This window comes from Beta vulgaris, chromosome 2 (assembly GCF_026745355.1).
Source record: "Beta vulgaris subsp. vulgaris cultivar EL10 chromosome 2, EL10.2, whole genome shotgun sequence".
Taxonomy (NCBI): Eukaryota; Viridiplantae; Streptophyta; class Magnoliopsida; order Caryophyllales; family Amaranthaceae; genus Beta; species Beta vulgaris.
Genome location: NC_079203.1, coordinates 30933070 through 30947672, shown reverse-complemented (window position 1 = coordinate 30947672; position 14603 = coordinate 30933070). Strand labels below are relative to the sequence as shown.

At 43.9% G+C, this 14603-nt stretch overlaps 1 protein-coding gene across 1 annotated transcript; it reads left to right on the top strand.

Annotated features, from left to right (window-relative positions):
• Positions 1 to 1532: 1532 nt before the first annotated feature.
• On the top strand, positions 1533 to 2936 carry LOC104886992 (uncharacterized). The gene has a single exon (XM_010671570.1). It carries the CDS (start codon positions 1533 to 1535, stop codon positions 2934 to 2936), a length of 1404 nt encoding a protein of 467 aa, XP_010669872.1.
• The last annotated feature ends 11667 nt before the right edge of the window (positions 2937 to 14603 follow it).

The following is a 14603-nucleotide window of genomic DNA, read 5'->3' as shown; positions in this document are numbered from 1 at the left end:
TTTTGCTTAGAGCGGACGCTAATTACACTACGGCAGACGCTAATATGTTTTGTTTTTTTGTTTGGAAAATAAATCTGAGTTGTAGTATTTGAATATTTTTTAACCTGTTTCATTTTCCAACAAAATATACTCAAGATGTCCGCTAATGCGCCGAATTCTGCACTAAAGACCTGTTTGCATTAATTAGAAATTCATACATACACTAACATAAGTTAACATAAATTCATACATACACAAACATAAGTCAACAGAAGCTCCCCCTGTTTGTGTGGTTGAATGAGAGAGACGAGGAGATCTAAAATTCTGAAGTGGTTTTCTAATGTTACAGCTTTTACCATCCGCCAACCAAACGGTAAATAAACGAGGACGGACGGTAACTGTTGTACTTTTTTTTTTAAAAAAATCCACTTTTAGCATCTGCTAAACGGACGATAAATACCAAAACGGATGCTAATTTACGTCTGTTTTAAAGAACGGACGCTAAAGCTAAATAAGCGGATGCTAATTTGCGTCTGCCTTGAATCGGACGGTAAAATTTGAATTTAGTGTCTGCTTGGATTGTCGGACGGTAAATTCAGACGCTAAAAAGACGGATTCTTATTATGAAAGTGCAATCTAAGTCCTACTAGCGTTGGCAAATCAAACCCCTCAAATTGAAAAATGTCCCCTAATTAAGACCCAAGCCCAATAAGAAAAATGTGATTGTTGACCCTAAGTTTTAAATATTATAAATAACAAAGACAAATTTATTACGACTAATATTCTACAAGTGTTGATGTTAGTGAATCAGGTTTTTTAAAGACTTTGAAGAACTCAAGGAGTATTGGACTTTGGAAGACTCGATGGAGCTGCTGAAATGGAGTTCCTATTGGGCCCAAGATTCAACAACTTGGCGCTAGATTGTAAAAGATTCAAAAAAGAGAGAGTTGAAGATGGGCCGCCAAAATGGGGAAGACTAGTTCAAAACGTGGCAGTTAAGTTGTTGAGATTTGAGGGGGATTTGTGCTGACATGGCGCTAAGATAATGGAGCCACTCACAAGCTCAGTTGGCGGAGATTCTCCTAAGTGTATATATATCATGTAAACCTAGAAAAGTAGCTAGTTATTTATCTCTCTCTCTAAGCATCTAGAATAGAACATTCACCATCTTCTTTACTACTATAATTCCCCTTGTAACAAAGAACAAAGTTCTTTACATTGTTCGATATTTGTACGATGCCGACATCATATTAGTGGATTGGTGATCAAGAGCATCACCCGCGGTTTTTCCCTTTTCGGGTTTTCCGCGTCAATAATTTTCTGTTCCTTTTATTGCTTTATTCAACTTACGTCGTTTATTTTTTTAATAATGTTGATTGCTGTTCATATATTGATCTAGTTGTTGGCACCTTAACCTTTTTAGTACTTGGTACAAAATCGGCATAAACAATTTGGCGCCCACCGTGGGGCCACAGCAAGATCTTTATACATCTATTGGCAATCACATAATTTCGTTATATTTCTTCCTGCTCTTCCACTTTTTCGTGTTTTCAATGGCAGGACAATGGGTCACCACCCAGGAGGTTATTGACGAGGTCAATCGCGTCAAAGCGGAGATGACAGCGTTGAAGGAGAGCTCTGTCGCATCGTGCATGGAAATCCAGAGCCTGAAGTCCGCCAAGAAGACTTCAAAGAAGCCTAAGCCTTGCAATGTCCGTGGCGTCTCCAAGATGCCAGATCTGGATGGCGACGAGTTCGAGACTCCGGTGAATCGTGCTGATCCCGAAGATGCTGATGATTCGGAAAAGGAAGACATCGACGGCGGCGAAAATGACGGCGCTGATCCTCCAAAGGAGCCCGTCCAAGGCCGTCTTGATAATCCTATCCAGCAGCGTCTTCAGCAATTAGAAGACATGATCGCTCGCATCCCTGGTGTCCCCAGGCCTATGAAAAAAGCTACCCCTAACAGTTATGCTGATTCTCCTTTTGCAGATCCCATTGCGCTGATCGAGGTGCCCAAGCGGTTCTCTGTCCCGACCATGAAGCTATATGATGGCACCGCAGATCCCAACGACCATGTCGCTCAATACAAGCAAAGGATGATCACCATTTCAATCCCAAAGAATATGCGGGAAGCGTGCATATGCAAAGGATTTGGTTCAACACTGACCGGGCCAGCTTTGCAGTGGTTCATTAATCTCAATAATGGGACTATCTCTTCTTTTGCCCAATTAGTTAACATTTTTAATATGCAGTTTGCTAGTAGTCGCAAAATGGAAAAACAAGCTAGCGACATACATAGGATTGTGCAAAAATCTGACGAGTCTCTTAAAGAATTTGTGAACAGGTTTAACAGGGAAAAGGTGTCCATCCCAAATTGCGATGCTCGGACGGTCATCGAAGCGTTCAGACGCGGCTTAGATGAAGAATCAGACCTCTACAAGGAGCTGACCAAATATCCCTGTCCGACGTTCGAAGATGCTCAAGCCAAGGCATTGGCCCAAATCAGGCTGGAGGAAGACATGCAGTCCAGAAAGGCTTATGCCAATGCTGACAGCCGGAAGGCAGCGTCCAACAAACAAGCGTCATGGCGTCAAAAACCTTATGAGCGCCCGCAGCAGGTCCATAGCGTCCGTCATGTCGGGTCGGCCAGCGATTGGAAAAATGATCCTGGCCTCCCCCCCAAGCTAAGCGAATATGGTTTCAACGTCACCATGGGAGGTATCATTAATACTTTGCACTCTTTAGGTTCTGCTCTTAAATGGCCTTTCAGGAACGAAAAGCAGACGACCCATCGCGACAAATCCAAATGGTGCGAGTTCCATGGAGACCATGGGCATCATACTGACGAATGCGTCGCCTTGAGGCGAGAGGTGTCCCACCTGCTGAAGCAAGGATATCTTAAGGACCTGTTGACGGAGAAAGGGAAGCAGACGGTGTCAAAAAATGACGACTGACGTCAACCGCCGTCATCACCACCCCATGTCAAGGTAATTAACGTTATTAGCGGTGGTTCAGATATTTATGGACTAACATACTCTGCAGCCAAACGACATGCGCGAGATGGCCCAAATCAAGACGCCGTCCCAAAGGAGCTCCGATCCGTCACCCCCGTGACGCTGAGTTGGAGGCTATGCCAATCACTTTTGATGACGCCGATCTCGGCGACGACAGGGACATACATCACGACGTTCTGGTAATATATCTAAATGTCAGTAATTGCTTACTTAAACGTATGTTAGTGGACAATGGCAGTTCAGCAAACATCCTACTGAGAGGCCCTCTAGAGGACATGGGAATCGATGAGCGTGATGTCGTTCGAAAGTCTACTGTCCTTGTCGGATTCAGTGGAGAGTCCAAGCATACTATGGGAGAAGTGACTCTGCCCACCTTCGCCAAGGGAGTTAATATGCCAACTAAATTTTATGTCATTGACTGCCCTTCCTCTCATAATGTGATTTTAGGCATGCCGTGGATCCATAGCATGAAGGCTGTCCCCTCATCGTTCCATCAATCTTTAAAGTTCCCCACAAAATGGGGAGTGCAAGAGATCAAAGGGGACAGACGGATCGCCAGAGAATGTTACAAGACGTCTCTCAAACCCAGGAAAGCAGAAGCATAGCAATTACAGATGCAGGCGTTGGGAGAACAAGCACTAGTAGAAAAAGGACGATTTGCGTCCCCTCAATTGCGTCGCACTTAAACGGAAACGACGCACAGTTAGGATTTGCGTCGCATGTGGGGAGCTGTGCGACGCAAATCACAAAAATATGCGTCGTACCCTCCTCACATGCGACGCAAATTAACAATGTGCGTCGTTTGTTGCGAATGTGCAACGCATATTCCACGCACCAGTTGGAGAGATTCGTTCCCAATGTGCGTCGCACAGTATAAATGTGCGTTGCAAAAGGGTAATGTGCGTCGGACCCCTTGGCCCATCCGACGCACATCAGCCCAAAATAATTTATAACCTCTCCCTCTCCTTTTAATTTTCCCAAACCCTAAAATACTCTCAACCTAAACATCTTGGCCGCGTCTCTCTCTCCCCCTCTCCACCTCTCTCTCCCGGTCTCCCCCTCTCCCTCTCTCTCTTCCTCGTTCGTCGAAATTTAACTCTCTATAACCTCTCTCAATTCTTTTCGTTTCATTTCATTCGTTTTCCTTCTCTCGTTTCACTCGCCGAAATTTTCCCAAAATTCTTTTCGTTTCATTCGGTTACAGATCTGAAAATGGAGGCGAAGCAGGGGAGAAGGAGGGGGTTTGTGGTGCTGGCGATTTTGTGGCACGGCGTCGATAAAGCTCAGGCGGGGAGGGTGGGTTAGGCAAGGTCGGAGGTCAGGTGGTGATTTGTGCGGTGGCTGGGCGCGGGTGCAGTCAGGGGCGGCAACTGGGGTGCTGCGAATTGAGTTTTGGGCTGGCGGATGTTGTGAAGGGGTTTCGTTTCACAGCAAACTCAAACGCAATCGATGGTATTCTGATTTTTTTGTTTATCTTTTCTCGTTTTCAGATCTGAAATCTTCAGTAAGAGGATGGTATTTTCCGATGAACTTTGATTTTGAATTTTGATTCTTAATCTTTTCTCGTTTTCAGATCTGGTTCTTCTCGAAATCTTGTTGTTGCGTTTGAGGTGAAGATATGGATTGCTATGAAATTACAAGAAATTCTCAAAGATCTGGATTGCGTTTTTTTATTTTTATTTGTAATTTTATCTCCCCTTCATCTTCTGGTTAGGGTTAGAATTTCTTATTTTTTTGTATGTTTTAGTTATAGATCTGATGTTAATTGTAATGGTAATATTTTTTTCTTCTTGAAATTATAGATCTAGAGGCTGTTGATGTTAGTTTGTAATTTTATCTTCTCCATTTGTGATTGCCATTTGCCAAATTATATTTTATCTTCTTGAAGTTAGTTATAGGTCTGGTTGTGATTCCCATTTGCCAAATTCATTTCCTTTTCAATTACTGCACGCCACTATCATTCTAAGTGGATGTCCTGCATTCCTTTTCCTGCATTCGTTAGTTTTTTTAATAAAATAAAATTGCAATTTGCGTCGCACGTAGCCCAAGGTGCGACGCAAATCAATCATCTACGTCGCACCCTAGGCGATGTGCGACACACATTACCCTTTTTACCCTTTGAAGTGGGGTGGGGAGAGCCATCTGCGTCGCACCATATAAATGTGCGACGCAAATAGCTCAACCATTTGCGTCGTTTCCGCATACGACGCAGATCATTTCTGGGTCATTTGCGTCGAGGCCTTTGGCGTCGTACCGGAGTCCGACGCAAATAGGCGCCTCACATCTGACGCAAATTGCCTTTTCTGTACACTTTGACGAGCAGCAAGTGGATGAGGTCGTTTTAGACCCCAGTAACCCAGATCAGACCGTCAAAATAGGAGCTGTGTTATCTCCCGACATCAGTCAACAGGTAATAGATTTTTTGAAAGCTAACGCTGACTGTTTTGCATGGTCCCATGAGGACGTCACAGGGATAGATCCCGACGTGATCACACACAGACTCAACGTTGACCCCAACCATAAGCCAGTCAAATAGAAGAGATGTAAATTCGCTCCCGAGCGAAATCAAATCATTAACGACGAAGTCCAAAAGCTGATTGACACCGGCAAGGTAAGGGAGGTAAAATATCCTGATTGGTTAGCTAACGTCGTCGTTGTAGGTAAGAAAAATGGGAAGTGGATAGTCTGCATAGACTTTACCGATCTCAACAAAGCATGTCCTAAGGACTCGTTTCCCCTGCCGCACATTGACGCCCTTGTGGACGCCAGGGCTGGACATGAGCTGCTGTCATTCATGGACGCTTTCTCAGGATACAATCAAATACTCATGCATCCCGAAGATCAAGAGAAGACGTCATTCATCACCGATCGTGGCATTTATTGTTACAAGGTTATGCCGTTCGGACTAAAGAATGCTGGCGCAACCTATCAACGCCTGGTCAACGCTATGTTCAAAGACCAGCTAGGGGACACCCTGGAGGTCTACATAGATGACATGCTGGTCAAATCCAGAAATTCACATGACCATGTGTCACACCTACAACAATCATTCGACGTCATTCGAAGGTATGGCATTAAACTTAAACCCACAAAGTGTTCTTTGGGAGTGTCTGCAGGTAAATTTTTGGGGTACATTGTTACGAAGCGGGGCATCGAGGCCAGCCCAGATCAAATCAAGGCTATCCTCAACATCCAATCCCCGTGAAATGTGAAGGAAGTGCAAAAGTTAACAGGACGTGTCGCGGCGTTGAATCGCTTCATCTCAAAGTCTTCGGACAAATGCCGATTGTTCTATGACGTCTTAAAGAAAAATAAATGATTTAACTGGACGACAGAGCACGAGCAGGCCCTCCAAGATCTCAAGCAGTACCTCATGACGCCACCGTTGCTATCAAAACCAGTAGCCGACGAGCCATTGCAGCTATATGTCGCCGTCAGCGAATCATCGGTAAGTGCCGTCCTGGCCAGAGAAGGGCAAGATGGGCAGTTGCCAGTGTACTATGTAAGTAAGTCATTGGTCGACGCCGAAACCAGGTATTCTTCTCTAGAAAAGCTCGTCCTAGCAATAGTGACGGCGTCCAAAAAATTAAAACATTATTTTGAAGCACATTCTATCTGTGTCAAAACTAACTATCCCGTCAAGTCTATTTTAAGACATCCAGAACTGACAGGAAGAATGAGCAAGTGGGCAATAACATTAAGCAGCTACGACATCACTTATCAACCTCGAACAACAATAAAGTCGCAAGCATTAGCGGATTTTGTGGCTGACTTTAGCCCTACACTAGAGGCGATAGCCCAGACAGAAGTAAGTATGCTTGAAGTTAATACAACTAACAATAAATGGATCTTGCATGTAGACGGGTCTTCCAACTTTCGGGGCGCCGGTTTAGGCGTATTGCTAAAGTCGCCACAAGGGGACATCATAGCCCGAGCTATCAGTTGCGACTTCAAAGCCACCAACAATGAGGCAGAGTACGAGGCACTGTTAGTAGGATTAACGTTGGCTAAAGACTTAAAAGCTACAGAAGTAGAAGCATACAGTGATTCGTTGCTCATCGTCAGCCAGATAAAAGGGGAATTTGCCGCCAAAGACTCCAAAATGACGGCGTATCTGGATGCTGTTCAATCAAAGGTAAAATCTTTTGCGAGGTTTGACATTTTTCAGATTCCCAGGAACCAAAACACGCAAGCAGATGCATTGGCAAACATTGGATCAACCATGAGGAAGTCAGGGTTCAAAAGCATACATATAGTGCATCTATCGTCACCAGCGGTCCATAAAACGACCACAGCTGATGATGTCAATCACATTGTGACGGACGTCAATGACATCGACGTCAGTAATGCCGCGACTGCGTCAACAAGTTGGCAGACCCCATTCATTCAGTATCTTAAGGACGGTACCCTCCCCGAAGATAGGCTACAAGCCAGAAAGGTACGTTTCAGGGCCTCAATGTATGTTTTACTTGACGGTATACTTTTTCGAAAGTCCATCGCAGGGCCGTACTTGAGATGCCTCGACGGTGACGAATGCCAACAAATGTTGCAAGAAATGCACGATGGATGTTGCGGCAACCATTCAGGAGGACGCAGCTTGTCCAACAGGACCTTGCGCATGGGGTACTACTGGCCGACATTGCGTCAGGACGCCGTCGAATATGCCAAGAGATGTGACGCCTGCCAGCGACATGCCGTCATGTCATACAAACCTGCAGAAAGGCTACACCCTACCATCACCCCTTGTCCCTTCATGAGGTGGGGGATGGACATTGTCGGAAAACTCCCCGAAGCACCGGGGCAAAAAGTGTTCATGTTAGCTTTAAGAGAATATTTGTCCAAATGGATTGAGGCTGACTCCTTCACCCAGGTACGCGATAAAGAGGTTATTACTTTTACGGTTTTTTCACCAAACACCCCTGACAAATAAAAAAATTCACAATATACCCTCAATGTTTCAACAATTCACCATATACCCCTGACATTTGAATATTGTGCACCAAATACCCTTTTTTTTAACGTCCGTTATTTCTCTGTTAGCCTTTATTTACAATATTACCCTTACTTAGTATTAAGTGTTTTGGTGGCAGTTTGTCAAGTGCTGGACACGTAATGCTCTAGCAGTTTATGCAACCAAAAATTTAGGGCCCTTCATCTTCTTCTTTCCCTCAACATTGTTCATCACAAATCAAGGAAAAACCCTAGAATTAACCCAGTGAAAACGATTTTCGCGAGTGAATTTCTTCGACAACTGAACTCGAGGACACATTTGTTTTGAAGAGCAACTTAGAGGAAGCATTTTCGGAGGTTTTGCGGTGGTCAAAATTCAAAATTTTGAACAAAATTCGAACTCAGGTAAGTTAAAATTTATTCGCAATTTGTTTAGGGTTGATTTCTGGGTTTATGCGTTTGTTTGGTATACACTAAAGTAAGAATTTTGCTTAAATTTGAATTTTTTTATTGTTAGGTTTTTTGTGCATGTGTTAGGATGGTAGCTGTGTGGTTGTTGTTGCATTATGGTTCAAATGACTTTGATGTTAGGGTTAGTGACACTGACTTGTGTCATTTGATTGGGTTGTTTGAGGATATAGTAACTGAATCTGAGAAGCAAAGTGTGTTCTTACCCAAAACATTTAGGCTGTTATTCAGAGGGCCTAGATCAAATAGGAAAACAGAGCTTGCATCTAGCCTTGAGTTGATAAAGTTGTGGGATATGTATTGGGGTAGTGACACCATTGAACTTTGGGTAGAGGAAACAGACAAACCTAGTGTAGTGTTTAGGTCATACTTAGCTTTGAAGGAACAAGCTGAGAGGGAGGTAATAGAACAGAGGAGACTTTATGAGGAGAGGTTAAGGAAGGAGAGGGAGGAGGAACTGAAAAAACAGGCTGAAGAGGAGGAAAGATTGAAAAAACAAGAGGAGGAAGAAAGGGAAGAAGAGGAGTTAAGGAGGCTCCTAGTGGCTGTGGAGGTCCCAGTTAGAGATGCTGATGCACCTGAGGTTGTGTGTGAGTATATGAGGGTTTACTCCTCACAAGATTATGTTGAGGTATTTCCTGGGGATTCACAACCCCCACAGTCACAGAACCAACCATCACCACCACCTACATCTCCACCTAACAACTCACCACCAACTGCCACCCATTCACCACCTCCCTCACCTACACCTGTCAGTCCACCTAACCACCACAACACCACATCCTTCACCTCCACCTGTCAGTCCACCTAACCACCCAACAACCTCCTTCACCTCCAATTGCCACACCTTCACAACCCCCCTCACCTCCACCTCCACCACCTAGCCCTCCTACTCTTTCACCACCACTTTACTCACCTCTACACCAGTCAACACCACCACCCTCAACTGAACAACACTCAACACCACTACCCTCCACTGAACAACACTCAACACCACCATCTGAAACTGAACAACACTCAACACCACCACCTGAAACTGAACAACCTGCACCTTCACAGCCCCTCTCAATAGAACCTCCTCCAAGCAAAGAAGGACAATCATCCAAGAAAGGTCCTTCTAGGACAAGGCCTGCTGGGTTTAGGGTGTCCAAAAGCACTGCTGTTAAGTTTGGGATTCCAAGACCTAAGATGACAGCTAATGTTAGGAATACTAGGTCTAGGGGGAAGGTAACTGAGAGCCAACCTGAGGTGAGTGAGGAGTCTAGTGATGAAGATTTTGAGCTGTTGGATGATGATGACAGCAGTGGGGATGACATATTTGAAACTGATTTCATAGAGGATGAAATCATAATTGATGCTGAGGATGAGATAGGTGACAAAGAGTTTGAAGATCACCTTGATGGGAGTGCAGCAACAGATAAGTTGTATGAAAATGGGAAAATTTGGAGGGAAGCACCATTTGGATCAATAAAATTGGAGCCTTGGCTTATCTTCCCTAACAAAGAGGAGTTCCTACAGGTTTTGAGGGATTTCTGTATACAGGAGGGGTTTGGATTGAACATAGAGAAGGCTGATAGGAAGAGGTTCACAACAACTTGCATTATGGAGTGTTGTGAATGGAGGATACATGCATCAATTATGAGTGATGATGTATCTTGGGCAATTAAGACACTTAGGGGTGAGCATACTACTTGTGGCAGACTTGAGGAGAACCCCATGGTTACATCTAAAATGCTCTGCAACAAGTTGGCTGATGAGGTTAGGGGGAACCCAGACAATCCAGTAGAGTCCCTACAAAGAGTCTGCATGAATAGGTATAGGTTGAGGGTGAAAAAAAGGTTGTTGTATAAGGTGAGGAGCATGGCAAGGGTGGAACTGTATGGGGGCTTTGATGAGTCATATGGGATGCTTCCTAGGTATGCTGAGGTCATTAAGGAAACAAACCCAGGGAGTTATGCCCTCATCAGCTGGACAGGGGATACAGCCCAAAGTCAGCCCAAATTTAAGAGTTGCTTCATTGCCTTCAGTGCACAGATTAAGGGCTTCATTAGGGGGTGCAGGCCCATTATTGGGATAGATGGAGCACATCTCAGTGGAGGATACAAGGGGGTTATGTTGACAGCAGTTAGCATAGATGGCAACAATGAACTTTTTGTCATTGCCTATGCTATTGTGCCAACTGAGAGCATTGACTCTTGGAGCTACTTCTTCAGCAATCTCAAACTGATATTCCAGCAAGAAGGGTGCAAGAGGACTGACTGGACCTTCATCAGTGATAGGATGAGGGTAAGTTCCTTAACTCTTTGTGTTTATTTCATTAAATTGTTTTAACTTATTTCCTTTTGGCTTTAACTTATTTGTTTTCTTATTTTCAGGGTGTTGAGTCAGCACTTTCTGATGTGTTTCCTCAGGCAACAAGGAGAATTTATTGCCAACATCTCTACAGCAACTGCAAGAATGAAGGCTTCAGTGGGACAGCCTTCCACAAACTATTTTGGACAGCACCTGATGCTTACAACCAATATGTTACACTAAGGCTATGGAGAAGATAGCCAAGTACAATCCCAAAGCTGTTGAGTACTTGGAGAAGTGTACTGAGCAATGGAGCAGAGCATTCTTTGACTGTGGTGTTTGTTGTGATCACAACACCACAAATTTTGTGGAATCTTTCAATGCTTGACTAAGCCATACAAGGACTTACCTTGTACTCACTTGCTTGAAGGTAATACTTTATTGTTCTCACATTTGCACTACTTATAATCACCACCATGAATTAACAATAGTATTTTCCTTTTGGTTTTATTTCAGAAATAAGATATGGTGCATGAAGAGGACTGGGGCAAGGTTTGATAAAGCTATGGACATAGGTCCTACTGATCTCACAGACTATGCAAAGAGGATATTAGAAACAAGGAGTGATGAGTCAAGGTTCTGCTATGCCACATCATGTGGAGGTGGTGAGTATGAGGTTAGGGATGGCAATGTCAACTTCCCTATTACACTTACAAACTACAAGTGTGGGTGTGGGAAATGGCAAGGCTCAGGCATCCCTTGCAAACATGCTTAAGGGTTATATTCAATCAAAGGCTTGAGCCTGCTGACTTTGTATCCCATTTTTCAAGGGGGCAGCATACAAGCTCACATATGGGGATCATATCCACCCTATGCCTGACCCCACTCAATGGCCTGACTTCAACCTCCCTCAAATTGCACCACCTGATATCAAGAGACCACCTGGCAGACCTGTCAAGCAAAGAAAAGAGGGCCTAATGAAGCTAAAAAGGGAAGAGGCACAGCTCAGTTAGGTGCAAAAAATGCAAGGAAGTGGGCCACAACTCCAGAACCTGTGGGACTGATAAAGGGAAGGGGAAAGGGTCCAAGAGAAAGGCAGATGGAGCTTCCACCAGTCAAGCAGCACCTAAGAGAGCCAAGAAGACTTCCAGGGCAGATGGAGCTTCCACCAGTGAAGCAGCACCTAAGAGAGGCAAGAAGTGATAACTTACTGTTTTGTACAGTTTTTTGGGGTTGAAAATTGACATTATAACTTTTTGTATAGCAATTGGGATTAGCACTCATAACTTATGCAAACAATATGGATTAGAATTTTTTTGTGCATTAACTTGCAAACTGGATTACAGTGCTAGAGGCCAAGAGCCCAAACTACTTTTGTAAAGCTACATTTTTGAACTACAACTATGTGGTTCACTTGAAGATTACAAATATCAATACCATAAACATGATTAGACCTACTTTAATTGTTGCTTGCATATATTTTTGTTGTTGTTAAGTTTCTTCCTAAGTTACTTCTTCTCCCAACTGTGTACTTGCGCACTATCTTCTTCTTTTCATACACGTTTTCTGTATTTTGTCTAGACATAAGTCTGCTTCCCCTGCTCATATATTCTTCATTCTGCTCAAAGGTCCCTTTGCACCATTTGAAGTTGTTGCAATCATCACACTTATAGTATAGCCTGCTTGGATTTGTTGAGCTCTCTGAACTTCGAATGCTAAATCTTCTTCTACAACTACAGTAACAATTACGGACCTTAACATAGGGATATTCATGAGAAGAGGATGAGATTTTAGTATGTAAACTCATTGCTAACAAATGAGGATGCTAAACAGTCAAAAAAGCAACTACATTTATAAGATAAAACCCAACGGCTAGTTTTTTAAATCTGAAAAATTAGTCGTTGTGCAAAAAAGGGTATTTGGTGCAATAAGTTTACTGTAAGGGTATATGGTGCAATAAGTTTCAAACTTAACTCTAGTTAACGGCCGTTGACGGAAAGGGTAACTGGTGCAAAAAAATTAAAAGTCAGGGGTATATGGTGAATTGTTGAAACATTGAGGGTATATTGTGAATTTTTTTATTTGTCAGGGGTATTTGGTCAAAAACGTTACTTTTATATGGCGTAACATCATATGCAGGTTCGGCGTCCCCTCCGAAATCATTTGTGACAACGGTTCTCAATTCATAAGCACACCCACAAGGAATTTCTTGACTAAGTGGAACATACAACTCAGCACCGCGACGCCCAGATATCCGCAGACCAATGGTCAGGCTGAGTCTAGTAACAAGTCAATCCTCAAAGTCATCAAGAGGCGTCTCAAAGCAGCCAAAGGTAAGTGGGCGGAGGAGCTACCGTCAATTCTTTGGGCAAACAGAACTACTCCAAGGACGGCAACGGGGTAAACCCCTTTCTCCTTAGTTTATGGGTGTGAAGCTGTCCTCCCTCCCGAGGTGCGCGTCCCGACGTCGCGTTATGGGTTGTTGACGCCAGATAGGAATGACGAAGAGCTAAGCCATGACATCGTGACGAGTGTAGAGTTACGAGAAGCAGCCCTTGTTCGAATGGCGTCACAACAGCAGATAGTGGCTAGAAGCTTTAATAAAAATGTCAAGGCTAAAACGTTAATCGTCGAAGATTGGGTTTTGAGGGAAGTCTTTCAAAATACTAAGGAGCTCAATGCGGGAAAATTGGCACCGGCATGGGAAGGCTCATACAAGATTCAGAAAGTAGTAGGCAATGGCGCCTATCGTATATGCACCAAGGATGGCATGCCCGTACCAAGAAGTTGGAATGCCGTCCACCTTAAACGTTACCATTTCATTTAGTTGATAAGTTATTTTGTTTTCTTTACTAACATCCATATATAAGTTGTATTAACAGCATTATAGGTCCGTCCGTCATACAAATAAAAAGGACAGGACGTCTGGCGTCGCTGTCGTTAGTTAACAACACAGGGGCAACACCCACATGACTAGATGGACGCTCTTCCGCGTCAGACAAATCTTTACAACCTTTACATCTGCGACATCAGCAAGACCAGTGTGTTTCGTTGGAAGTGGCAATTAGCCCTTCGTCGCAACGATAACATCACTTGGCTTACATTAACAAGGTACCTTACAAGATTGCACATACATACATACTTGAGTTCATAAGTTGAACATAAGTAACATTCATTGCAAACAAACACACCATGGCGAAACGTAATTCTTGACCACAAACACGACATTGTTATAAAAGCAAATATGACATTGTTAAAAAAAACAAAGCACACAAAGCAAGAAGTTAAAATGTTGCGGCAAAATACATCATAAGTTTCAAGGTTACGGTGTCACAGCACCCTTAACTACACTATTACATAGGGTATCTCCTTGATACAGGTGACGCAACACCTCGCAGAAATCCGGAGAAAGGTCAGACGAGGTCGGTTGGCTCAACATTGGCGTCAGATTCAGCCGTCGCCATGGTGTCAGAAACAGCGGCGTCCTCAGGAAGCAGATCTTATGGAGTCCCAAAAACCTCCAAGAATTGCCTAACGTCCGCTTCCGGCGTCCAAGATGCCTTCTTGCCGTCCATGAATTGCTTCATCAATCTGGCCTTGGTCCTCCAAGTGTAGCGACTGGCCGCGTCGACCAATTCGTCCCGGAGGCTTGCCACTGTGGCGTTGGTCTCCTCCATCAGCGCAGTCATATAAGCCATTAGATCAGCATTCTGTTTCTTCTCCCAGTCCAACTCAGCAGAAAGGTCAGAGGCCTTCTTTTCTGCGTCCGTCAGTGCTAACACAGACTTCTCTACCTTTTCCCTTAACGTCTTGCACTCCTTCTCAAGAGAAAGAGCTGCAGAGCGCACTGCTAGGGCGTTCTGGACGGCCTGTAAAAACGGACGTCATTGTTAGGTA

Coding starts and splice junctions, on each gene's coding strand:
- LOC104886992 (XM_010671570.1), top strand. CDS start 1,533: ATGGCAGGACAATGGGTCACCACCCAGGAGGTTATTGACGAGGTCAAT.